We start from the raw sequence: 25,348 nt of genomic DNA on the forward strand, positions 1-25,348 counted from the left end.
CACACACACACACACACACACTTATTTTGTGTTGCACACTTGTACATCATGAAGTTAATTCAGAGGGCAGGATTCCATTTTGTTTTTTAAAGCCTAGAACCTTAGGACCCAGCATATTGATTAAGCGATTAAACAATGACAGAGAAATACAGTAACAATCATAAGTGAAAGAAAATAATGATAACTACCATGATAATTATTATCTTGAAATATCCTCAAACACTTTGCAGAGGTGATCTAATTATTCCCCTGCACATCCCTCATGGGAAAGGTATTACTGTTTCCATCTTGAAGATGAATATAATATCTGCTCTCGATTTATGTGTCATTTCTTCTGAGAAGTTTCATTTATTTGTTTTCTTGTTCATCTTCACAATATGGAGTTAGACACCCCAAATTAAGTAATTGTGTAGAGCTAGAGGCAGTATAATCTGCTCCGATGGTTGATTGATTAAAATTCAGTGTTTTCCAAACTGTTTTCATCAGATACCCTGTGAAATTATAAAATGTCCCAAATATGGAAATGTCAAAGCATCAGATGTAAAATAAATCTAACTGGAAAGTCTAGTGCCTTTTCTGGGCTTTTCTGTGCGGCCCCCCCTTCCTTTGGAATGGGGAACGGGGGAGGAAGGAAGTAGAGAAAAATTTAACGTGGTTTTCTTCTTCCTCGCTCCCTCAAATGAGCCCTGACAATTGCAGCTCTGACAGTGAGTTCTACCTGAAGCTAACGTGTAGGGTAAAAGGGAAATGGGAAGAAATATAAAAGAAGGAAAAAAGAAGAAATGGATAAAACCACTGTTCTTTACGTATCAATGTGACAGCATAAGAGGCTTCCAAGGGGTGCTGTATTAGTTTGCTAGGGCTGCCATAACAAAACACCACAGACTGGGTACCTTAAACAATAGAAATTTACTTTCTCACAGTTCTGGAAGATAGACATCCAAGTTCAAAGTGTTGGCAGGTTTGGTTTCTCCTGAGGCTTCTCTCCTTGACATGGGAGAAGGAAGGGGCCACCTTCATGTAGTGTCTTCACATGGTCTTTCCTTTTTGTGTGCACATCCCTGCTGTCTCTCGGTGGGTCCCAGGATCCTCTTCTTATAGGGATACCAGTCATATTGGATTAGAGCCCATTCTAATAGCCTCATTTTAACTTATCCTTCTGTCAAGTGCAACTGATCTCACAGACTCATTGCACACAAAGATGCCGCTATGAAATACGTCTTTACTGTACTAAGTCACAAACACAACTGGCGATAGGTTACAGTAGAGGGGGAAGATACGGACGCAATGAGTCACGATACTTCAGTTAACTGTTAGATATTTGAAAATTTGTGTGCAATGAATCTGTGAGATCAGTTGCGCCCGATGGAGGGTTAATCGCCTCTTTAAAGGCCCTGTGTTCAAATACAGTCACATGCGGAGGTGCTGGGGCTTAGGGCTTCAACATATGAATTTGGCAGAGATATAATTCAGCCCATAACGTGTGCTTTTATTTAAAAGCACCTGCTTTCAGGAAAGGGTGATAGTAGAAATATGTAATAACTGTACAACATGAGAAAATGGTTGTTAAAAGATAAACTGAGGCATCAAACTCTTCAAGAGTTTATTTGAGCAAACACAGATTCTAATTGGACAGAGTCAAACCAAAAGTGATTAGAAGCGCTCTGCCAACAGGGGCTAAAGGAAAGACTTTTACAGAGCAGACGCAGAAGCAAAACAAGGAAATGATTTCATTGGCTGTAGCTTAAGCAGTTGTCTTATTTAGGAAAGTCTAGGTGGTAGTTTGTGATTGGTTTTTCTTAAATTTTGTTTTCTCAGATACAATTATATTTACAGGAATTGACTGGCTTAGGTTTTGGTTTGCGTACATAGGTTACCAAGGCATTAGAGCCATCTCGGCCTCATGGCTTCCTTGTATAATTATTTTAACATGGTCAGCAATGCTCGTTCAGTCCAGGGAGTCAAACCCTTTTCAATCAGCTGACCTGACTCCAGTTTCCTGCCTGTTTAGTCTCCCAAGGTGACCCATTCATCTGCGGGGGTTCCTCCCAACAGTTTATTGGAGACCTTCCAAAGCCTCAACAGTGAGGCTGCTTTCTCCACAGATCCCCCAAGTTTGTTTGCATAATACTTCTGACCGTGTGCTCCTTGAAGAGTGGGCCATTGCCCCTTCTGTCTTCCCTTAACATGACAGGTGACAAATCCAGATGTTCCTCTTTTCATGTTCTGTGAGAGGCACGTTTCCCTCAGAACTCCTCTACTCTCAGAGTCCCCATCTTCATCTGCACCAGGTGGCCTCCCCATGGAGCATCTCACGAAGAGCCCACGCTTTTGCTCAGTGTTGACAATCTCAGGTCAGGCAGTCAGCTGGAAAGCCTGACAGCCTCACCTGCTGCCAGCTGCATTAGTTGAATGCAGGAAAGTAGATCCTTGGTGACAAGGTTGGGGGGCTGGGGGGTGGTGAGCAACGTCCTCAAGGAGAAGTTCTTTCCAAAGTGGCCACAAAACCCAGATATGTATTCGCTGTCATGTCAGGAAGAGCTGACATTCAATATCCCAATTTTAAAATATGTGAATGGGGATTATATCACATTATAAATGAAGTCTCCATTGTGGAATACTGTTATTGATTTCTTTTAAATAGTAAGCTTTATGCATTTCTTTTTTCATTGACAGTATCATGCACTTGGCCAAATTATGATATATGTGTATATATTATGTGATTAAGTAGTTCTATAAAGTAGTAGAAATTAATGCATGTATCCATTCATTTAACAAGCATTTAGCCAGCTTATTCCACATGATGGAGATGGGACCAAACACTAGGGACAGTAAACAAATTCCTGCCCTTGAAGGGCTCACAGTTACCTGGAGAAGAGAGGAATAGTGGACAGGCACAATCCAGAGACAGGTTATCATATTGCTCGTGCATGAGAATCACCGATAAGTCTGGTTCAAACGCAGGTTGCTGTGCCACCTCCCACCCCACCCCCACTCCTTCAGTTTCTGATTGAGTGGAGCCAGGAATCTGCATTTCTGACAAGCGCCCTGGTGATGCTGCTGCCTTGAGAACCACTGATCTAGTGTGACAAGTGTTAAGGGGCTATGGAAGCTCTGAGGAGGAGTTCCCAGCACTGGCTGGAGGGCAAGAGGGGTTCAGAGAAGACTTCATAAAAGAAGTGACATTTAAAGGAAAAGTGGTGAAGGATAAGGAGGGAGAGATTGGGGGACATGCCAACTACATTTAGTTCTAAAGGACAAAAATAGGAGACAGTACATGTGGTTTGAAAAGAATGCACATCATTCCGTGTGGCGAGGATGAAGTCTGCGTGTGAAGCAGTTGCAGGAGATAAAGTTGGAGAAATAGGCAGGGCCTAGAGCCACTGTTGGGGGCCCTGTGTGAACACTGCCCTGTACTTGATTGTAGAACCATGAATGTCCAGAGCTGAACTCCAACCTGGAAGAAAAGAGCCCTGGTAGAAGAACTCTGTCACAGTTCGCTTTCTTTAAAAGAGGCTTTTTTCTCCTGAGCCTGGTGCAGGGTTTTCCAGCCTTTTCGAAGAAATTCTTTTCATTTCTCTGAGTTGACACATCTCACTGGAGGTGATATGACAGTAGAAAGGGAAGCACATTGATTGCATCTAACCAGAACTGAGTGGAGGGTTAAGTTTTTGCCATTGACCCATGCGCCATAGCAAGAGGGTAATGTCAGTACTTTAATAATTCATTGTTTCGTTATGACTGACTCTTGGAAAACCATAAGCCTCACCCACCTTTCCCGGCCTCCTGGTCGCTCCTAGGGGAGTAATAACGGGCCTGGGAAGCAGAGACCGGGAGAGAGGGAGACCCGGTAGCCTGGGCTGTGATGACATGTGCTTCGTTCCTTTCTCTGCAGGGGAAGATGATGATGACGACGAGTGTGGGGAGGAGAAGCTGCCCTCTTGCTTCGACTACGTGATGCACTTCCTGACTGTGTTCTGGAAGGTTCTCTTTGCCTTCGTTCCCCCCACGGAGTACTGGAACGGCTGGGCCTGTTTCATCGTCTCCATCCTCATGATTGGCGTACTGACAGCTTTCATCGGAGACCTGGCTTCCCATTTCGGCTGCACCATTGGCCTGAAAGATTCTGTGACTGCGGTAGTGTTCGTCGCCCTTGGAACATCAGTACCAGGTAAAGAACACACTCGTATACGATTCCCCCAGAAGCGAAAGCCCATTGGCCTCACCACCGTTTCTTACCTAACACGTTCAAGGACTGTGATAACAAACCAGGCCTGTGAGAGCCGAGAGCCCAAAGATATATGTGATGTCACTGTCAGAACTCTGTCATGGTGTTTTTCAAGGTTAGGAAGCTGGTCAGTATCATCATGATGACAGGAAAGCTTTCCCAGAGGGAACTTCATGGCCTGCATGGACGGATTTGATGGATAGATTTATAGATCAGCCTCTTGTTACAATTAGCACTTTCAAAAACATAAAAGAAAATGACAGAATCATCTCCAGGAACACAATGTCTGTCTTGCATATAGTTAGTAAAGTTTGGATGATTTTTATGAAACTCTGTATTCATTAGGTAACTAAGATAAATGCTGAAGACCTGCTACAATATTCTCTTGGCCCAAGTTTTAACGGGAGTAAAGAAGAAGAAACAGGCATTGATCAGGACAGGGAAAAGGCCATCTCAAAAGGGAGTAGGCCACGTGTACATGCCATGGACATCCCTTCATGCATTCCTATAAGTTTAGTTTTTCTTCCAGACTACAACTGTAGCGCATTATGGTTTTCAGGCTTCTGATTGAGACATCATCCTCCCACACATGACACTGACATGGTAATTTTCAAACTTGAATGGGCATCAAAATTATCTGGGGGCTTGTTTAAAAAATCCAAATGCCTGAGACCCATCCCCAACCTATGGAATCAGAAGACCTAGAGCAAGGGCCCAGAAATGTATGTTTTAAGCTCACAGGTGATGCTAGTGAACACCAGAGCTTACTATATTATAACTCACGTCCTAGACCTATTCCCCAGCACTCCTTGACATCTTGACAGATGGACACCTTAACTTTGAGCAAGAAGATTCTCATTCTCTACCAAGTAGCAGGTCAAGGACAAGTATCAACGGTGGGTTTGGGGAATAGCAGGACTTGGGAACGACAGCCTTGCTGTGGTGCCCTTCACGCTGCACGTCCCACACTTGCCACAGCCCTCATACAAATGCTGTGATTTCTAACACGCGCCGTAATTGACACCCCTGGCTTCTGGTTTTGAATCAGAAAATAAGTAAAGTTTAAATCATATATATGTCTTCACTGGAATCCACTAGTTTTTCTCCACTGAGATATTTATCATTTTGGTGACTGTGGATAAGCGACTTAACCTCTCTGAGCCTCAGTTTTTTTATTTGTAAAACTGGGATAACCATACTTAACTTTCAGAATGGTAGTAAAGACTGAAGAAAATGCCTGTAACTTTTTCATCTAGTACAGCACCTGGGACATGGAAGGAATTTGATATCATAGCAGCTTTGGTGATTATTACTTACGTTGAATAGCTTAGGAGGATCTGACCAGTATAAATCTGAACACGTCATCTTTGAGAGACCAGGGATGAAGTTCCCATGCTTACACTGGTCGGCCATAGCACAGGGCGTTGTCCAACTGATCGACCCCTTGGGAGTCCTGACCAAGTGACCTGGCATGGTTTTGGTGCCCACCTGAGCTGATGGAGGAGCCAGGAGATTTAGAGAGTACTCTTACTCCCACCTTCGTGAGCAAGGCTATGCAAACTCTTCCAGTTGATTACTCATCCTCAGAGAAGAGCAGGCTCCCTGTCAACTCCAGCTTTGTTCCAGTACTTCCACATTTGGTCTTTATTTTGAATTTTTTTCCAACAATAACCAGAGATTTACCAAGCAGGAGATAAAACTTAAAATATTCATATTTTAAGTTGCTTTGTTTAGAAAACATATATAGAGGGTGCCCCCCAAAAACTGTATACACATTTTAAGAAAGGAAAAAAAACTGTATTAAGGGCTGGCCGAGTAGCGTGCATTGGTTAAGAGCTGGCTTGGGACGCCAGAGGGCCCCGGTTTGGATCCCACTTATGAGGGCCAGTGACACTGCCCTCTACAGCTAAGATGCTGAACAACAGCTCAACCTGGAGCTGGGCTGCCCTGAGTCGCCAGCGATGGCGTAGGCTGCAGCCCCTGTTGCAGTGGGTTGCCATGGGCTACCGTGTGTGGCCAGCAGCCAGCGTGAGCGGCCAGCAGCCGCCGTGAGCAGCCCTCCAAAAGCTGGCAACTGATCTGCCTCCCCCAGGAAGAGCGCAATGATGGTGCCAACTTGGGCCAGTGAAGCAACGTCCTCCGCAACTAGACTGAAGAACAAAAAGGACAGCAACTGTCGTTCCCCTTCCCCCAATTCCCCAGCACTGTTCCCATCCCCCAATTCCCCAATAAAAATCTTTAAAAAAAACTGTATTAAAATTGTAATAATCTATACCGATGACAAAAGATGAATACAAGTCACATTTGACTTCTGCAATTACAGGAGGTGCTCACAGTGGTTACCATCAGCGTCCAGACACTTCTGATTATGGCAAACTACTGCTTGAGTATAGATAACATCTCTTAAAATGTGTATACATTTTTGGCACCCCCAGAATACAACCAAAGGAGCTAAATAACATGGTTATCCATTGCACTATCTGTTGCTATTATAAGACAATGTTTTGGAGTCCACTTTGTCTGAGGCTTAAATCATTGTAGCAAATGGTGCCCAAGTTAGCACACACTGCTGGCCATGGGTTTAACCCTTGAGGAGAATCTGTGCAAATTTGATAATAAAGGTGAAATTAGGTCTCTCGTGACAGTTATTCAAAATCAGCCTGCCTTTTAGGAAAGTCAGCAGTCGGTTCTAGCAAATGCATCACTTGCTTTCAAACGGATCAAAAGAAAATGGTTTTCCTACATCAAATCCTTGTTCAAAAAAAAAACATTGTTTTTAAATGTCTGACTCCTCATCTCAATACCTTAAAACTGGCTCTTTTTTCTCTATAATAATCTTCCAAAATGGCTCTGGGCATCTCTTGTATTAATAAGTGTTTTTGAATAGTGTGCAGCCATACAATTTAAAACCTTTTTCTCTGTAACATGAACTGTGGATTACAGTAAACCTTTGTGTTTGGAGGAGTCATTTGTTCTGCCACTTAAAACCAGCTCAGTTCCCAGGGAGAGGCATCAAGAGGGAAGAAACCCTACTGGGGAGAATACAACAGAATCATTAGTTGTCAAAATGGTTTCCCTACACTGCTATAAAGTCTTCCCATCGGGATACGGATTTCTTTGCTCTGTTATTGGGAGAATTCCTGTAATTTGTTGCAGTATTAACTGTGCAGCATGCTCCCCACACAATATCTTCACAGGTGATCTCACAAAATCATATCTCTATAAACAGACTTTTTTTCTAAGAACAGCTGTGCAAATTGAACAAGATGCTGAATGAATATTTCTTACTTTATTCTTCAGCCCTGATGATGCCAAACAGTGCTTTGTTTTAAAATCTCCTGACTTTTCAAGACAAAATAAAATAAAACGATGCCGTTTTTCCTAGATGACAAAGCCCAGTTGCTACAGGCTGAAGAAAAATGAACTCCTTCCCTTTACTCGTAGTTTAATTGGCAGTGGTCCTGGGGCCCCGCTTCTTCTCCAGGCCTATGTCTTGAAACTTTTCCTGAAGAAGAAAGACTCCTGGCTAAGGTCTGATATGTTGCTGCCTCTTTCTAGGTGAGACTCTTAGATTCTCGGCTTGGGATGGCCTGATGGGCATAGAAAAATTGCCCTGCCTCAAGGCAGGATTACCTATCTACATATATCATTTGAAGTATTTTTTACCAGATTACTCCAACTCTATGGGGAAAAGAGCTTTCTGAGTTTCCAAGTGACACAAAGCTTCTTCCTGATATCAACTGGCAGCAAATGTTCATTAGAATCTACTGGCAGAGAAGGTCTTCCCTCCCTCTCAACCTTATGTATGCATAAGCTAGCGTAAAGACCCATACAAGTTAATAAGAGGAGGGCCTTCTTTTTCCAAATCACCTTTTTCAGAGCTACCTGTCTGGAGAAGAGGGAGCTTCCTGCAAAGCCTCTTTCCACCTCTGTACAGCTCTTGCATTATTAACTATTCTGAAAAGTGTGGCAGCCATTTTTTTTTCTGTAATATGTAATATGGAGTACAGCTGGAGTGAACCAGAGCCTGGCCTCCGGGTCTCTTCTCTTCTTCTCGGTCCATGCTCACTCACTCCCTGAGCCATCACATCGGTCTCCATGGCTTAAATGCCATAATATGCCAATGACTGTCAGATGTATATCTCCAGCCTCCACTTTTCCCTGAGCTCTAGATTCACATACCAACCGCCTTCCCCGTATCGATGCTAGATGCGTAATTTGCAGCTCAAGATTCCCATGTCCAAAATAGGACTGTTGATTTCCACTGCCTAAGCGCCTTATCCTTCAACCAAACCTATTCTTTCCAGGTTTTGCCTTTCTCAGGAAAACAGCGTTGTCATCTGCCCAGGTGTCCTTGATTCCTTTTTTTCTCATCCCAGTCAATCCGTTTATAACCCCTGCGGGTCTTTCCTCAAGTATATCTTGATCGAATCCACTTATTGCTCTATCAGCACCATCCTTGGTCTAGGCAGCAGTTCTGTCTCACTCAGACCCCTACTCAGACTCAGTAGACTCCTCTCTGTCTTCACCCTCCTGTTGTAGATTGGTTTAAGATATAATCAGACCACATTTCTGCTTACAGTCTTCCAACCGCTTCGTGTTTCACTTAGGACAAACTTGAAAAGGCACCACTCTGGCTCACAGAGACCTATGTGATGTGGCCCCCTGCTGCCTTTCCATTGTTTTCCTCCTTGCCCACTGGCCTTTTCACTGTCCTCCATGCACCAAGTTCATTCCTTTCTCTGGGTTGCACTAGCTTTCTAAAATGCTCTTTCCCTTCATTTACACACAACTGGCTCTTTGTCTTAATTCTGTCTCATCTTAAATGTCACTTATTCAAAGAGACCTTTCTGAACGAGACCAGCTCGCTCACCAGGCTCTCCTGACTCATCAGACAGGAGCTCACCGAAAGGGTACCTGAGAGAACTGGGTGGGAGACGAGAAACAAAGAGAATAGAGACAAAAGCTGGGGACAGGAGGGCCTCAGCCTGCTGGTAACAGACTAAGACCTCGTTTATTGGGCATACAAGATTCTTAAGGGGAAGCGATTTCCTTATTCTAGGGAGCGATTCCCTAAAGCTAAAACCTATGGGCTGAGGAGAAACAATTTCTCCTCAGCAACAAGCTATGTTATACTCAATATAAACCAATGATATAGCCAGGCAAGGTTAAACTGAGGCAAATAGAAACTGCCAACAAGTCCACAGTAGAAAGTCCCAAGCATGTAAAGCAGGCCCATGGTGGAAAGTCCCAGAGTGCTGATGCATATCGAAACTGCAAATCCATAGTCCATGAGCAGCTGAGTCCCTTTGTCCATAAGCTTTTTCTATCAGCAAGCTGGGGTCTTTACTCTTCGCACTTGCATTGTGTGGAAGCGGTTTAAGGCAGAAGCACTGTCCCAAAGGTCCCCACCAAACTGCTCCAAAGCTGCTCACCCCAGGCCTGTATCTACCTGGAGACCCAAGCTTGCCAACCTAAAGCCTCAGCGTCCCTGGCTGATCCCAGCCAGCTCCCAACATCTTTCTTTAACCACATAAAGTGAAGTGCTCATCCAGCTCTTCTGTATTATAAAATATCAACCTATTTTCTGTATTTATTACTTTCTGGATTTTTTTGGTTTATTTATTTTTTAATGTTATTATTATCTAACTCTCCTAATGGAAATGTAAGCCTCATGGGAGCAGAAATGTGGCTTTCTTTTTTCTATTATATCCCTGGCTCCTAAAATGATGCCTAGCTAACACATAAGTGATGAAATTGTGTGTGTATGTGTTGGTGTGTATGTATGCATATGTCGTGCATATAAATGAATGTACAAATCAGTCATTTACACATTAGTATGAGTTGTTAGGCTGCACTCTTCCTAACACCTTCTAGAGATAAGAATTAAAGTTATGACTGAGAGAGATAAACAGTAGATGATTCTATAGTGTGGCTTATTTTTGAGAAACAGAATATATCTGAGTAGGTTGTGGACATAAGAAAGGGCAAAGGTAACTTAAGAACACTAAGAATCTCAGAACAGGAACATTTTTCCTTTTGCATAATTTTGGCTCTGGTGGGAACTGTGATGAGGAGCAAGGTATTATTATTATTTTTTGCCTTCATTCTTTTCTCTGCCATAATCCCCACTTCCAAGACTCAGAACTCAGGCCAGTACTTTTAAAACTTTAGGTATACTCTATGGAGTGCTCAATAGACATTTTGAAATAGCCTGGCATGGGTTCATAACTATGTTATATCACGTTGCTTCTATGGAATAACAGTTTCAGAATTCAAGAGAAAAAAATGTAAAAAGGAACATTTGGAACTCAGCCGTTTTTGTACTAAGGACCACCTATAATGGCACATTCTTTTAGCTAACAATTATTTAATTTTCTTGGGTAAAACCTGGGTATTTTGAGTGAAGACATACCCACTTCTATACCAGATCTCACATGTGAACTTTCATTTCATGCTCCTATTGGATTCAAACAGAAGTAAGAATCCTTCCTTAATTGCACAGAAAACTCTTAGATGATGATGAATTGGGAATATTTTTACCTCACTCGTCCTGCCTTCGTCTTTCTCCATACATCTCGATTGAGCTTGTGCTGAAGACAGCATACACCCCTCTTTATCAATTGTTTACTCCCGGAGCCAGAAGCATTTAAAAATTGGGTATTCTAAGCCAGCCCTTAGCCTGTGGCATTGTCAGATTTTTCTGTTTGCTTGGAGTGTTTTGAATATCTTTTGAATTCTGTCAAGTAGGAATTATTTCACTCTAGAGATTTTAAGGCATGAATGGTAAGGAAATAGACAATTATAGGGGTTTTTTTTCCCCCATTTTGCATATAGAAACTTTTTTTTCTTTTTAAAGATTTTATTGGGGAATTGGGGGAGGGAACAGCATTGGGGAATAGGGGAAGGGGAACAGACAAGTTGCTGTCCTTTTGTTCTTCAGTCTAGTTGTGGAGGGCATCGCTTCATTGGCCCATGTTGGTATTGTGATCATTGCACTCTTTCCGGCTGAGGCAGATCAGTCGCCAGCCATTGGACAGCCGCTCACGGCAGCTCACAGCAGCTCACGCTGGCTGCCGACCACTCACGGTAGCTTACGGTAGCCCACTGCAGCCCCACTGCAGCCTATGCCATCGCTAGTGACTCACAGCAGCCCAGCTCCAGGTCGAGCTGTTGTTCACCATCTTAGCTGTAGAGGGCGCAGCGTCACTGGCCCATGAGGGATCCGAACCGGCAGCCCTGCTGCTCAGAGCTTGCACTCCCAAGCCAACCCTTAACCAACAAGCCACTCAGCCAGCCCTAGAAACTTTTTAAAAATAAAACTTTGTTTTAGAGAAAATGCATGTCATTTGTAAATTACATGGCTTCCAAACTTCTGAATACCATAGGAAGAATTTTATATACAACTAGTTACACTAGCTGTTTACTTTGTTCTCATAGTGCAGCATTCATGAATATGCACCAAGGGGGTACAGTGACAAGAGCTTTAGAACTAAATTTAGGAAACCAGAGTTCTAACCATTATTCACTGTGTATCTGGAATCAACTTCTTTCCTCTCTGAGCCTTTGTTTTCTTTCCTGTATACTAGGCAGAATAATACATGGCCATTTAAATAGAATAAATGAGAGGATTAGTAATATGGCTCTCAGAGCACTTTATCAACTGACAACTGGTATAATATGCACAAAATAATGATCCTTATTTACACTGAGATCAACTCTCCAAAGGTCAAAAAGGAATAGAAACCATGACAAAATGAGAATGAATGGGAAATGTTTTGTGAGCAGAGAAAGAAACCTTTAACATACACCACAGAGCTCCACTGTATGCCAAGGCATAAGCACTATATATACATGATCCATTATCTTATTTAGGTGATATCATTAAGTGATATGAAGTGATTTTGCCTCCTCCTAACATTTATTGTTTTTTTGCCCTTTAGATTCTTCTTTTGAAAATGAGACTGTCTTTTTGTCAGTGTGCTAGAAAACACTTATTTGTTTTTGTAACAAAAAAATTATTAGCTATTGATGGTTTACATTTTTCACTTTTTAATTTCCTGACTTCTGATTATTCAGAAAACTAAGATATTCTATAGTATACTTTTGTAACAAGTACATTAATTACACTTTATTACATCCTGCTGCTCTTTTTCTCACTGTAATTTTATTTCTTAAAGTAACTTGGATGGTTGGGTAGGTTATATACTGCAACCTCAAGGGGTCACCGTAATCTAAATGATACCTCTGGTGACGTACAGAGTACCACATCCATGGATATATATATATATATAGTGACCTGTCGAAAGGCCACTTTATAGCATATAGGAGATTGAGCACCAGTATCCTCAGTTACGTGAGGACGTTAAGGTTCATAAAGAGTACATGATCTGCCCATATTCAGTCCAAGTTCATATTGATGGTAAATTTTGGAATTCGTATTATCTTTCTTATAATCTAGTACTTAGCCACTCTATCATGCCACCTTGGATTTATTTTTAAAATAAGCGTTGTATACAGTCTTTCCCATTCAGCTTACAGATTTTTAAGAAATTGCTCATTTTTCTTTTTGCCTCAATTTTAGTGTTTTCCCCTTTTAAAGCATGCCATAGTGGGATTATATTCAAGCTCCTTAAGGTCAGACACTATTATTATTCCCTTTGTTATGGAAAACAGCTAATAAAGTCCATGCCTCAAAAAAAAAATCAGAAATGAATAAAGACCTATTTCTATACCCATAAACTCTTAGCATTTCCTACGTGTAAAATTTTAAACACTAAGACAACTAGAAACTCTTTTAAACGTGTTCAGCTCTGACCTAGTTGGCAAAAAATAGATTATGAAGATGACCCTCTCCAGCACAGCCATGTGTCGCTAATGGGCGTGACCACAAAAGGAGATTTGGTCATTCGGGGCCTAGACATGGCTACCCAGACACTGGGGTCAGCGGGACCCAGAAAGGGAATACAGGGGACATGCTCCCTGCCGGCATGTTTAGCAAAGATTTACTGGAACCTTTGGAAATCATGTTCCCATTTTTTAGGTCCCCGAGCCAAAGGAACAGGAGTCTGGGAGTCATTGCTGGAGGTTACTGTCCAAGGCAGCCGTCAGTGCACACAAGCAGTCCATCCCTTCCTTAACCACTGAGATGGATTCAGAAGGGAACATAGCAGCACCCCACCCAAAACAAACACTCTTCCCTGGAGAGCAGCAGGAAATCAGATTGATTCCAGCATTTGCTCTCCACTCATCCCACTTCAGACAGCTTTGGTGTTCTCATTGCTGGGCTCACAGATTAAGTGGTTAAACCCTCCGCCTCGGAAAAGTTACACAAAATCTTCTCTTAATGAATATGCATAAGACAGCATGAAGAACATGAGCTTTAGAGTCCGGGAGACCTAAGTTCAAACCTACCCACCCCGCTTACTAGATGTTTGACACCCCAGAGGCAAATTGCTTAACTCCTCTCAGCCTTAGTTCCTTAACCTGATTAATGGGGACATGAAAATCTGTGTCACAGAGTTGTAAGGAGGGTGTCACAGGAGAGCGCTTTTATAAATCACTCAGTGCAGGGCCAGGAATATAGTTGACACTCAAAACAGAAGTGTTAGATCTCTTTCCCCTTCCACTTCAACATACTGATAAATGGGTTTAGGCCTTCCGGGGTATTTAGCTCTGCTATCTTGCAGCAATTTAAAAAAGAAAAAAAAAAGAAAGAGAAAATTCCCAGACTGTCTTCATTATTATCCTATGTTAAAAATTCCGGTGAGGTGGACATCCCCAAATGTATTCCTGTTTCCTGCAATTTCACTGACTCTCGATGAGCTTTATCCTCTGAACATTGACATTTCAACTCAGACAACACAAGTCGAAGAGGAAGTGCAATTGCTCCACTGTGTGTATGTATCTCATTGGATGATTAACATTTCACATCAACTTAAATGGAAGTGAAAACAAAATGGCTTTCCTCTGAGTTAAGATTCCCCAATGTCTGTGGTGTCAGTCCCCCCGAGAGGACCCTAAAGAACGCATATATTTTGTTTCCAGATATACTCAGCATTCAGGTTTTGTTTTTGGTTTTGATTTTGCCACCAAGAAATGCCAGGACTGCTGAACATGGGCCCTGTGATCTGTAGTCAGGCCAGGAGGCAAAGCCACTGAGGGACGTGGCCAGAGGAGCCGCACTAGACAGCCACAATCACTTACATGGCTTTCCAAGGGACCTTATCTGAACCTCACACCAGTGAGGAGCTGTCTGGATGTAAAACACTCCAGCACACTCTCCCATGAGTATGTGACATCATCAGAGTTGTAGGAAGCCTACAAAAGCAAAAATTTATAAGGACAGAGTGAAACAAAGGAAAGCTAGACCCCAGATTTCACAAGATTTGGTCCATACATGGTCTAAGAACTGCCTATTATCCTAAAAATTTTTTTAAAACACTGGGGTATAGAAAGTATGCAGCAGGTCCAAAGCATTTTGTAAAAACCTGGGAAAGATCCATTTTGAAACTATTCACACACTTTATTCTTTCTGCTCAATAGAAGAGCTTGTATTCCATACTTCTAAGGTTTTTTTGTTGCCAGTTACACACCTTGATTTATTTTCTCAATGGGCCATACTACAATACATGGGCCCTGGAATTGAGCACAAGGCTGGAGGAGACCAGGATGATATCAATGACGTCAGTCTACCAGGAGGTGGTCCGGGGAACAGGGGTCCGCCGCATGTGTCATGAAGCTCTCCAGAGTCATAGGATCAGTGCCCCAATACCCACATCAGCTACTTGCCCTCAGTCCCACAAAAGTCAGTGTGAGAGAAGGGAAACTAAAAATATTTCATCCTTGTCTCTGTCTGGGTCTTCTTATATACTCTAGGTCAGCCAAAGCAAGGCCATTGGCAGAAATGTCGTGTGTACAAGTGTGTGTGTGTGTGTGTGTGGTGTTTGGAGAGTTGGTGTTATGTGTGAAGTGAATGAGTGTAAATTTTCCCTTTCTTTTCAGTGTCAAGGTGTATTCCAAAGGGAGCAAGCAACAAGTGTAGCGAATGCGTTAGGCCTTTTTGCCCCAATGGGATTAACCACAGTGTGGGTCTCTAAAAAGTGACTTGTAAAAGTCAAAGGAATGGCTTTCATTTCTCCCTTTTCACATTTAAAAATTCAGTAATTAACATGAAAAATTTCTTCTTTCAAATTCAGGCCTGAGCCTGTATTTTTAACAACTTTCTTGAGGTACAACTTACCATAAAATTAACCCATCTGAAGAATAAAACTCAGTGATTTTCTTTATTTACTAAGCGTACTGTGTTGCGGCACCACAACTTAATCCAGTATTAGAACATTTCATCACCCCAATAAGACCCTTCTTGGCCACTAACCCGTAACCTCCACCTCCACCCTCAGCCCAGGAACCCACTAATGTACCTTCTGACTCTACAGATTCGTCTTTTCTCAATTTTTCACCAAGACCAATTTTAATATACAAGTGTCATGGACTGTCTACATGATAGTAATTGTACTTACTCTAATAACACATAATATTAGGGATTTACCATGGATTTTGTAAGATTTTAAATTAATTTTTATTGTGTTCATTACAAAACCTCTATAGACATTTGCAAACTGCAAGGGAGATATTTTCAGTATTCATTGCTTTGTGCATATATGGATTTGTACACCTTTTAAAACAATCCCACTATTCTCCCCCAACAGTAACTTTGGCTCACAGAGTAGGAATTGCTGGGGGATATATTGTACAACGGTGCTGTGAATCTTGGGGTAACACCCGGTGTTTAATGATACATAAATGCTAAATGCCCTTGGCCAATTCAATTAGTTGATCATAACACAGGGCTAAGGAGACGACTCTCATAAATTCAGCTTGGCCCCACATGTCACCCTGTAGTGGCTGGTTGCTGGCCCCAAGATCAACACACATCCATGGAAACCATTAGGAAGAGAGTAGAGCCCAAGGCCCATGGAACAGAGGCCACATGCACCGATCAGCCTGCACGAAGAATGAAACATGGTTGCTTAATTCAAAAGAAAAAAAAAAGTGAGCTATTAAAAAACAACAAGAGCCTAACGTAATTGCTATGTCATGGGCACCACGTGAAACACAAAATGAATTTAAGGCCTATTGGTATTTTTAGAAGAAAAGACAAATAAAAATGCTAACTCCATTTGAAAGGCAAATTTTGCATGTGACTCTAAAAGAATTGCAATATCTGCTGGGGGTGGTGCACATTATAGACATGAAATCATGGCGCTTGGCATTTATGCCCATGCCAGCTGGAATGCCGTCATGATTCCTCAGCACACAGACCTCATATCCTGCCGTTTCCCAAGAATGAAACATAAGCTATATATTACTTGTTTATACTCTGCTGTATTCCAGAAAAGGATTTCAATCTATAAAATGCCTTAACATTATTCAGCCACCTTTTCAGGCACATGGTCCAGAAATGCTAAATCTACTGGTGACCACATTGGATAATGTTTGTTTAGCTCAGCACCTGTAAATCTTATCTTTTGTGCACAAGGAGAAAATAGCTTATTTTTGGTTCTGTTATTTACAATCAGGAAATTATGTGTTGTATTGGCACCCCACACACACACTCCTCCACGCCCCCCTAACACACACATCAACCCATGCCCTCTGGAACCCAGGAGGCTTTGTGGCATGGCCCTCCATAAATTACAAGCTATTATTAGGTAATCACTGTAAAAAATCGTGGCTTGAGACAACAAGCTGGACTTGCCGACTAGTTCTGAACTCAAATGACCCCGACAGGAGTCCACAAATGGGCTCAACAGAGGACTAATTATACCTTTTCATTCCTGGATTATAGTTGCAAACCAACAAATAACAATAAATGTGCAAAAGGATCATGAAAATGCCCTTCTCTGAAGGATCTATGCCTGGTGATGCTTCAGATGGCTGCAATGTGGCAAACCCAAGCTCCTACACTAACCCACTGGCCAAAATGGAGGTCCTCAGCTCGGGCTGCTCTGAGGGAGTCGGCATTCTGTGAGGCTGCAGTAAAAATGGCTCCAGCGGCGGCCACCCTTCTGTCTGCACTTCCGGAGTTTCACAATGAGGAAGAAAAGGGAAAAACCTGACATCAGTGACTTCTGCTGTGTCAAGTATTCTTGTTCTAAGAATAACAATTAAGCCCTGTCTGCTATACCTGAGTTGAGCCTACAGAATATTAGTGTCAAGCAATATTCAGAATGAAAAACACTATTCTGACAGATGATGCCGACCTCTAACTAGGAAGCCCAAACTTGAGGTTCTGAGGCAATGTGACATTCGTGATCATCAAGTATTCAACTGATCTTCCCTCTATAGTAGTCCTTAGGCACTAAAAAGGAGATTAATACCATTTTTTTAAATTAAAACAAAGGAAGCAGTATGATACACTGGCACAGCATAGGCTTAAGAGCCATTCTGTATTTGTTTTCATTCAGTCATTCTACAAATATTTCATGAGCACCTACTACGTACTAGGCCCTGTTCTACACAGTAAGGTGGAGGGATAAACATGACATTTTATGTTTAATCCCATGAAGTTCACCCTCCAGTGGAAGGAACAGGTACTTAACAAAAAATAGACAAAGTTTCAGGTAGCAATGAGGAGGAACATTTTTTGAGTAAAACAGGATCACGGAATCATGGAATAGTGTATGCAAGGAGGGGTATTTTATTAGGGTGCCATGGCCACTTGTACAACCAATCTTTGGCAAATTACCTGATCACTTAGACCTCTGGTTCTCCCCCTGCAGACTTACCCAGGCAGCTCTAGTCTTAGAAACTACGAAGAAGTGTGACTTTTTCTTAGACTCCCATTTCAAATAATAATGCCTTTGGATGGCAGCAGGTCCTTGAATAATCCCCTTTCATTCAATGCCATTTTGTTATAATGTTGATGAGATGCCTCAAGAACTTAATTCTTATTTATATCAGTTAGCCTATGGCAAAATTCGTTTTGTTAATACGTTGTTTTGCCAAAGTCCCGAGAAGCTATCGATGAGTGAGGACTTCCTGTACTTGGTGTTTCCCTTCTCTGGCCGCTGGGACTCTGGTATCGCCCCCCCCTACTGTATCAGTTCTTACCAGCTAGTACCCAAGTGCCATGGGGTTTCCTCCCCAACACCCCTTCTCCTCCCAATCTAAGTATTCTTGGTTAGTTATGACTTCGTAATATTCAACAAATGATCCACATTAAAGCATTAGTGATTAATGATGATTTCATAAGGGCAGAATATTTGCATTTAACACAGAAAGTGTTTCAACAGTAACTTCATTGTTTAAAGAGTACATTTGTATAATTTATCTCTATGATATCCACAGCAGCCCTGGGATTCGGCAATCTAGAGTTAGGCAACCTAGATTCAAATCATGGGGTAATATCTGGCAAGAACCGGATTTGATGAAGGACCTGGAAATGAGCCTGCAGCATAAGGACCTGGGCACCAGGAATTACAGAGTGTGGATTATAATCTCACCCTTGCACTCACTTCCATTTGACCCCTAGGGAGCTTCAGTTTCCTCCCCTGAAAAAATAGGGCTTATGGTATTTTTTATTTCAGAAGTGTCAGAAAGAGCCAATGTATAGGATAACATCTATGGCAGTGCTCTAAAAATTGTAAGATGTTCGGTAAAAACATAAAACATTTATTAAGTATCTACTAAAAGTTGTGCTAGGTGAGAGAGACAAGGACAGAACTTGGCCTTAGAACTCAGCCTCATCACATAGTCTTAAAAGCTTGGATAGAGCCTTACACCTTCTTTTCTGGTCTTTGCGTTACAAATTGCATCTCTGGTAAGAGCCCAAGTACAAATGATGCAAGACTTGGGTGTTACATCCCTTCCTAGACATCTCAAGGGCACAACAATGTTAACAAGCTTGTAAAAAGTATTTGTCAAGTTAAGCGAATATGCAAAGCAGTTTTGTGGGTTGAAGTCAATAAACCATACTGTTAGTAAATAAAATATAACATACCTGTAACACAAAATAGAAAGCTAAGGGAGGATTTTGGCTCTCCTCTACAGTCCATCATTGTGTGACAGGAAAGACTAGAAGGAAACTAAGAGATACGCACATCTTCCCTCACAGCCAGTCCTGGGAAAACTTTTATAGTGGGTGGAGTTTGTTTTTTACGATTCTTGTTCTGCTTTATGGCCTGTCTCAGGCATCTTCCTGACTCTGGACTCTAGACCAGCCCCTGATGGCCAGGAAATGGCCTCTACATCTCTAACCCTCTACACCATTTGAAACATACCTGCTCTGCATATAGTGTGTACGATGCCTTCCATCTAGTCATCCAGCTACCATAGATGTGACTACTCAAAGAACCAGAAAAGGCTGAAAATTAACCTTCCATCCCTTCTCAGACAGATCCTGTTATTTACATAATACTATTTTTTTCTTTTTCTTATTGTTTTATTTTGAAATACTTATTGATTCACAGGAAGTTTAAAAAGTAGTACAAAGAGTTTCTGTGTACTCTTCATCCAGTTTCCCCTAATGGTAACATCTTTTTTTTTGTTTTTGTTTTTTTCAATTTTTTTTATTAGTTTCAGGTTACTATTTTTTAAACATATATTTATTAGCCTTTTATTAACACAAGTCATAAATGATACATTCTCTTTGTAAATAAGAGAATAAAATTCTCTTTGTAAACATTCTATTTGTAATAAGCAAAGAGTAAAAAAGAAAAAATCATGCAATCCTGCCATCCATTTGCATTCTTGTATTTATCTTTAAAATTTTTAAATCCTAGGACATTTAAATAAATTGCACAAAAAAGTGTCTACAAAGACATATCCAACATTTACCCACACATTTTAATGGACTCAAGTTAGGCATAATTACAAACTTATTTTTCACTTAGCAGTATGTCATGAACATTTTCTTTGTTAACGTCCCTTACATCATGATTTTAAGGGTTGCACGATATTGTTATATAAAGTTGTAAGTTATTTTACTAAAAATGATGAACAGTTTGTTTCTAATTTTCCTCTAACATTAAACCTCTGCCTTGACCATCCCGTACATAAACTTTCACATGGGTATAATCACTTCTCAGTCTCCAGAAGTAGAATTGCTAGACTAAAGATTTTGCAGATTTTTAAGACTTTTGATAGACACATATGATTTTTTGCACCATCTGAGTAATCCATAGTAATGAGCTAATGGGAAAAGTTATATACCAAGTCAAGGCAAGGTGGGAATAGAAATGGGAGAATTATCATAACTTTCCAGAATCCCCTCAAGTCTCACCTGTCCTCACCTGTTATCTGCTGCCCCCAGTGCTGGGTTGAAGTTGTATGCAGTGAAATTTTGTGTTTGCATACTTGCCTCCTCCATTTGCCTACTTTTAATAGTGTTCATGTTTACCCAAACTTACAATACACAAAGCAATCCCTTCAAAAAAGAATGTCTGTGTGGTGAACATAACTGGGTCAATATCACAGGGAAAGGCACACATTGGGTGTCTTCAGTGTACTGTCTAGATCCATGGTCTTAGAATCACACCATTAGAGTCCTTTGTACTCACTAAGGCTACCTGGAGGTGAGAGTGAGGGTTTCTGTTTTATTTTTCCTTCAGGTTTTTCTATCACCTCCTTCTCAGCTATCTCTAGCTCTAGCAAGACTTGGGGCACCATTGGCTTTACCATTTCTAATGCTGGACTTGAGAAAAGGAGAGAGAGGGTTTGAGATGGAGATGGGAGATGTAAGTTCCAGAAACAGAACAAAGCTTACGAGAAAGAACCAGGCAAGGAGGTTTAAGAGAGAAAGAGGTAGATTATTGGGAAGGAAAGAGAAAAAAGCTGAAAGACACCATTTTGTGAGGGCAGCCGTGGATTGTTTTGGAGGCAGGAAGTGAATTTCAGTTGTATAATATCTAATAACAAACCACCTTGCTTGGGAAAAATGACAATTAGTTCAGCTATTTGTTTTAGGCCCACATCTGCCTTTCCTTTTTTCCTTTTCAAAATTAGCAAAATGTTGCTTGACAAAACCTTACCAAATTTTCATCCTCATGGACTTGGTATTTGTTAAAATAAAGGTTTATTATAAAAGTAATAGAATTATGGGTCAAAACTGAAAATACAAAAAACTTGATGTTATTTTCAAAGTAGGTTCATTCAAGCCTATTTTTATTTTTCATTTTAACACCAGAAGCCAGGAACTTAAGGAATCAAAAAAATTACTTTATCAGTCAATGATCTCTAATATTGTTCTAAAAGAATGAAGGGTCTTCCATGAAAATAGTCCTTCTTAATGATTCTGATCCATGCACATATAATATTTTGCTAAAGGAGTCAAGCTAATGTTTCAATACAGAACAATTTATCCCTTCTTTCAAATGATCAGCTGTTTTAACATTGTGTAGTTACAGTCAGAGTTTAACATGATGAAGTTTCTGGATGTTTTTTTTAACCCATCGTCCATTTTTATATTTAAGATGTCTCAGTTATTTAGTCCTTGTCAACACCCGATGGTCTTGTGCACAAGGTCACAGTCAACACCCCCAAGGACTGGTGGTTAAGAATATAATCTCCAGCTAGGGTCACCCTCCTTTGGTCTGAATCCTAGCTTTACCTCTTACTGGCTTATATAACTTTGGACAAATGTCTTGTACAGTAATCCCCCCTTCATCTGGTTTTGGCCTCCACGGTTTCAGTTACCCATGGTCAACTACAGTCCGAAAATATTTGAAGGAACATTCTAGAACCAAACAATTCATAAGTTTTAAATTGAGTGCCATTCTGAGTATCATGATGAAATCTCATGCCATCCTGCTCCATCCCACCCAGGATATGAATCATCCCTTTGTCCCGCGTGCCCACGCTCTATACGCTACCCACGCATCAGTCACTTAGGAGCCATCTTAATGATCAGATTGACTGTCATGGTATCACAGTGCTTGTGTGTGTTCAAGTCACCCTTATTTTACTTAATTGTGACCCAAAGCCATTCCCATAACTGTCATTACAGTATATTGTTACAATTATTCTATTTCATTACTTGTTATTGTTGTTAATCTCTTCCTGTGCCTAATTTATAATTTACGTTTTATTATAGGTATGGATGTATAGAAAAAAATCATAGTATATATGTAGGGCTGAGTACTATCGATGGTTTCAGGCATCCACTGAAGGTCTTGGAATGTATCCCCTGCAGATAAGGAAGAACTGACTGCTGTACTCTGGGATTCAGTTTTCTCATCTGTAAAATGGGGATTATAATAGTGCCTACCTCATACAGTTGTTTTGTGGACTAAATGAGAATCCACATATAGTGCTCCACCTAGGAAGCCTCATGAAGGTTAACTATCACCACTATCATTTCTGGACATCAAGCACAAACACATTTTCCCATAATCCTACATAAGGTCTATTAACCCTAAATAACCTAGCTGAAGGAAACCATAATGAAAGATTTTAATATCACTAATATTTCCTTTATCATCAGGACAAAGAATTCCGAAATATAATAACAGGCAACATTTATCATGTACCTACTAATTTCCAGATACCATGCTAGCCTTTTTGTATGACTTCTTTTAATCATCTTCTTATCCTTTTACATGGGGACTTTTATTTTTCCTGTTTTACAGACGAGGTATCAGAGGCTTAGAGAGGTTAGTCACCCTGAGGTCACACAGCCAGTACATGGCATGTGGGACTAGAATCAGGTTCTACTCCGAGCTTAGTCTCCTTCCTACCATAACTAGACACATTATGCAGGGCACAATAACTAGGACTGGCATTCTGCATTAACAGTAGTGTTTACCCACAGAGTAACACAGACTCAGGTGACCAAAATAGCCACTTATAGTAACCTCGGCTGACTAAATATCTCCACGCCAAGCAGAACCATTAATTCACATGAACCAACTGAGAACTGCCGAAGGTCATGGTCATCATCCAGCTGCCTGTTCACCAGGTTGACCAGACCCAGGAGATGTCTCTCAAGTCAGTCAGTCAACCTTGTACCCCTTACCTGATCAGGCACTCACTGGAACTTTCACCACTGTAATTTGCATAAGCCTTTGCGGAGCAGGGGGTGTAAACAAACAGGACTCCCAAAGTGAAGGTTCCAACCCTGCCCCATCATAAAGAACCCGTTCCTCTCCAGAACCATGGTAATCCAGGTCTCAAGCGACACCCAGGTCGGAGCAGTGCTTTTTTGCTCCACGCCCAGCTAGCTGGGTTCGGGTTCTTTCTCGACCAAGAGTGGGAGGGGGGAATAATGATCCAGCAATTGAATAGGATAAGCCCCATCTCAGATAAACCATCCGAGTTCTTTGAAAGGCTCAAAATGTTTTTGTTGACATCAAAGAATTAGAATCAAGGGTTTTAGAAAATTTTAGCAAACCCCATGAAGTTTGGAGTTTGAATAAGGAAGGGAAACCCTAGATCCTCTCTTCCGCGTTCATGAACATAGTACTGAAAAATAATCCCATTCTGACTGTGTTTTAGAGGGGAGTATTACCATTCTCGTTTGAGAACATCTATCAAATTGCAGTTTCAAAGGCAGATCCGATAGCACTGTTGGTTTGTGCTCATTCTCTTCTCTGCCTTGTGTTCCCTGAAAAATAACCCCCTATTATTTTTCTCTTTTAATTAATCTTCCTTTGAATTTAAAATACCAGGATTTAAGACCTACAACAGGAAAACTAAGTCCCGGGGGAAACCCTGCAAAGTGCAAATATTCAAGTTACATCAAAATGAAAAATAATTTGTTATTTGATAGCAAGAATGGTCTTTTGTTGATCTACATATCAGAGCTATCCCATGCATTATCTCAGCTAATCTGAGGGAGATGCCATTGTCCTTACACAGATAATGAAATGAGGGCTATGTGTGGTTCGTTAGTGGGCCTCAGTCTGGTTGGGGGAGCTTTAAAAAACACCAGTGCCGGCCGGCTGAGTGGCGCGTTGGTTAAGAACTGGCTTGGGATGCAGGAGGGCCCCGGTTCGGATCCCACATATGAGGGCCAGTGACACTGCCCTCTGCAGCTAAGATGCTGAACAACAGCTCAACCTGGAGCTGGGCTGCCGTGGGTCACCGGGGACGGTGCAGGCTGCAGTCCCCTGATGCAGTGGGCTGCCATAAGCTACCATGTGTAGCCGTCAGCCAGCATGAGCGGCCAGCAGCCGCTGTGAGCGGCCGTCCAGAGGCCGGTGACTAATCTGTCTCGCCTGGGAAGAGCGCAATGATGGTGCCAACTTGGGCCAGTGAAGCAACATCCTCCACAACTAGACTGAAGAACAAAACAACAGCAACTTGTCTGTTCTCCTTCCTCTGATTCCCCAACTCTGTTCCCCTCCCCCAATTCCCCAATAAAATCTTTAAAAAAAAAGAAAAAAAGAAAAAAAAAAAAACACCAGTGCCCAGGCCACATTGCAGAAACTTGGGGTGGGTCTAGCAATTTGGTATTTTTCAAAAGTTGCCCTCGTGATTCTGATTTGCAACTGAGGGGTAAAAAATGAGTAGATGCAGGGGTTCTGTTCTGCCAACATGAGTCCTCGTGAGCTTTTTTACTTACCTCTGTTTTCTTATTTTCTGAAAATAGGTCATGTCACTGTCTCCATTTCTTTTTTACTTTCTTCAGGGACAACTTTTATGGGCAGAAATTTTAAGTGTTTTTCCCTTTTTCAGTTTTTACAACCCTTCTCCTAACTGGTCATTAATCAATCAAACATTCATAATTCCCTGATCTCTTAAACTTCATTTGGAAGTCAAATAAGGATTCTTTTCATATAAACCAGTGAAATGAGTGAGTGAGTGTGTGTGTGTGTGAGTGTGTGTGTGTGTGTGTGTGTGTGTGTGTGTGTGTGTGTGTGGTTTTCGTATTTACTTGGGTAAATAAGTATCACAACTAAAGACAAAATCTTGTTTAAGGTCCTCAATGACAGCAGAAGAACTAGTACACAAATAAACAATATTCCCATTTCAATTCCAAAAGAGCAAGAAACGAAGTACATAGAAGGGAGGAAAGAATAGAGGGGAATATATGCATTGTTTAAACAAAGATGCCTGCCTTTCAGCCACTACTAAGATTAGGCCTTGAATTGGAAGATCTCAAATGTATTTTTATGGCTT

General features: G+C 41.4%; 1 protein-coding gene across 14 annotated transcripts in view; it reads left to right on the top strand.

The window, feature by feature from the left end:
- Positions 1 to 25,348, top strand: part of SLC8A1 (solute carrier family 8 member A1) — a 387,692-nt gene that overhangs the window by 353,018 nt on the left and 9,326 nt on the right. For all 14 annotated transcript variants that reach the window (XM_019647930.1, XM_019647925.1, XM_019647927.1 and 11 more), the window contains one exon: positions 3,896 to 4,171. In XM_019647930.1, coding sequence (XP_019503475.1) covers positions 3,896 to 4,171 — 276 coding nt within the window. The remainder of the gene's footprint in view (positions 1 to 3,895; positions 4,172 to 25,348) is intronic.

The sequence above is a fragment of the Hipposideros armiger genome, unplaced genomic scaffold (assembly GCF_001890085.2).
Source record: "Hipposideros armiger isolate ML-2016 unplaced genomic scaffold, ASM189008v1 scaffold_118, whole genome shotgun sequence".
Taxonomy (NCBI): Eukaryota; Metazoa; Chordata; class Mammalia; order Chiroptera; family Hipposideridae; genus Hipposideros; species Hipposideros armiger.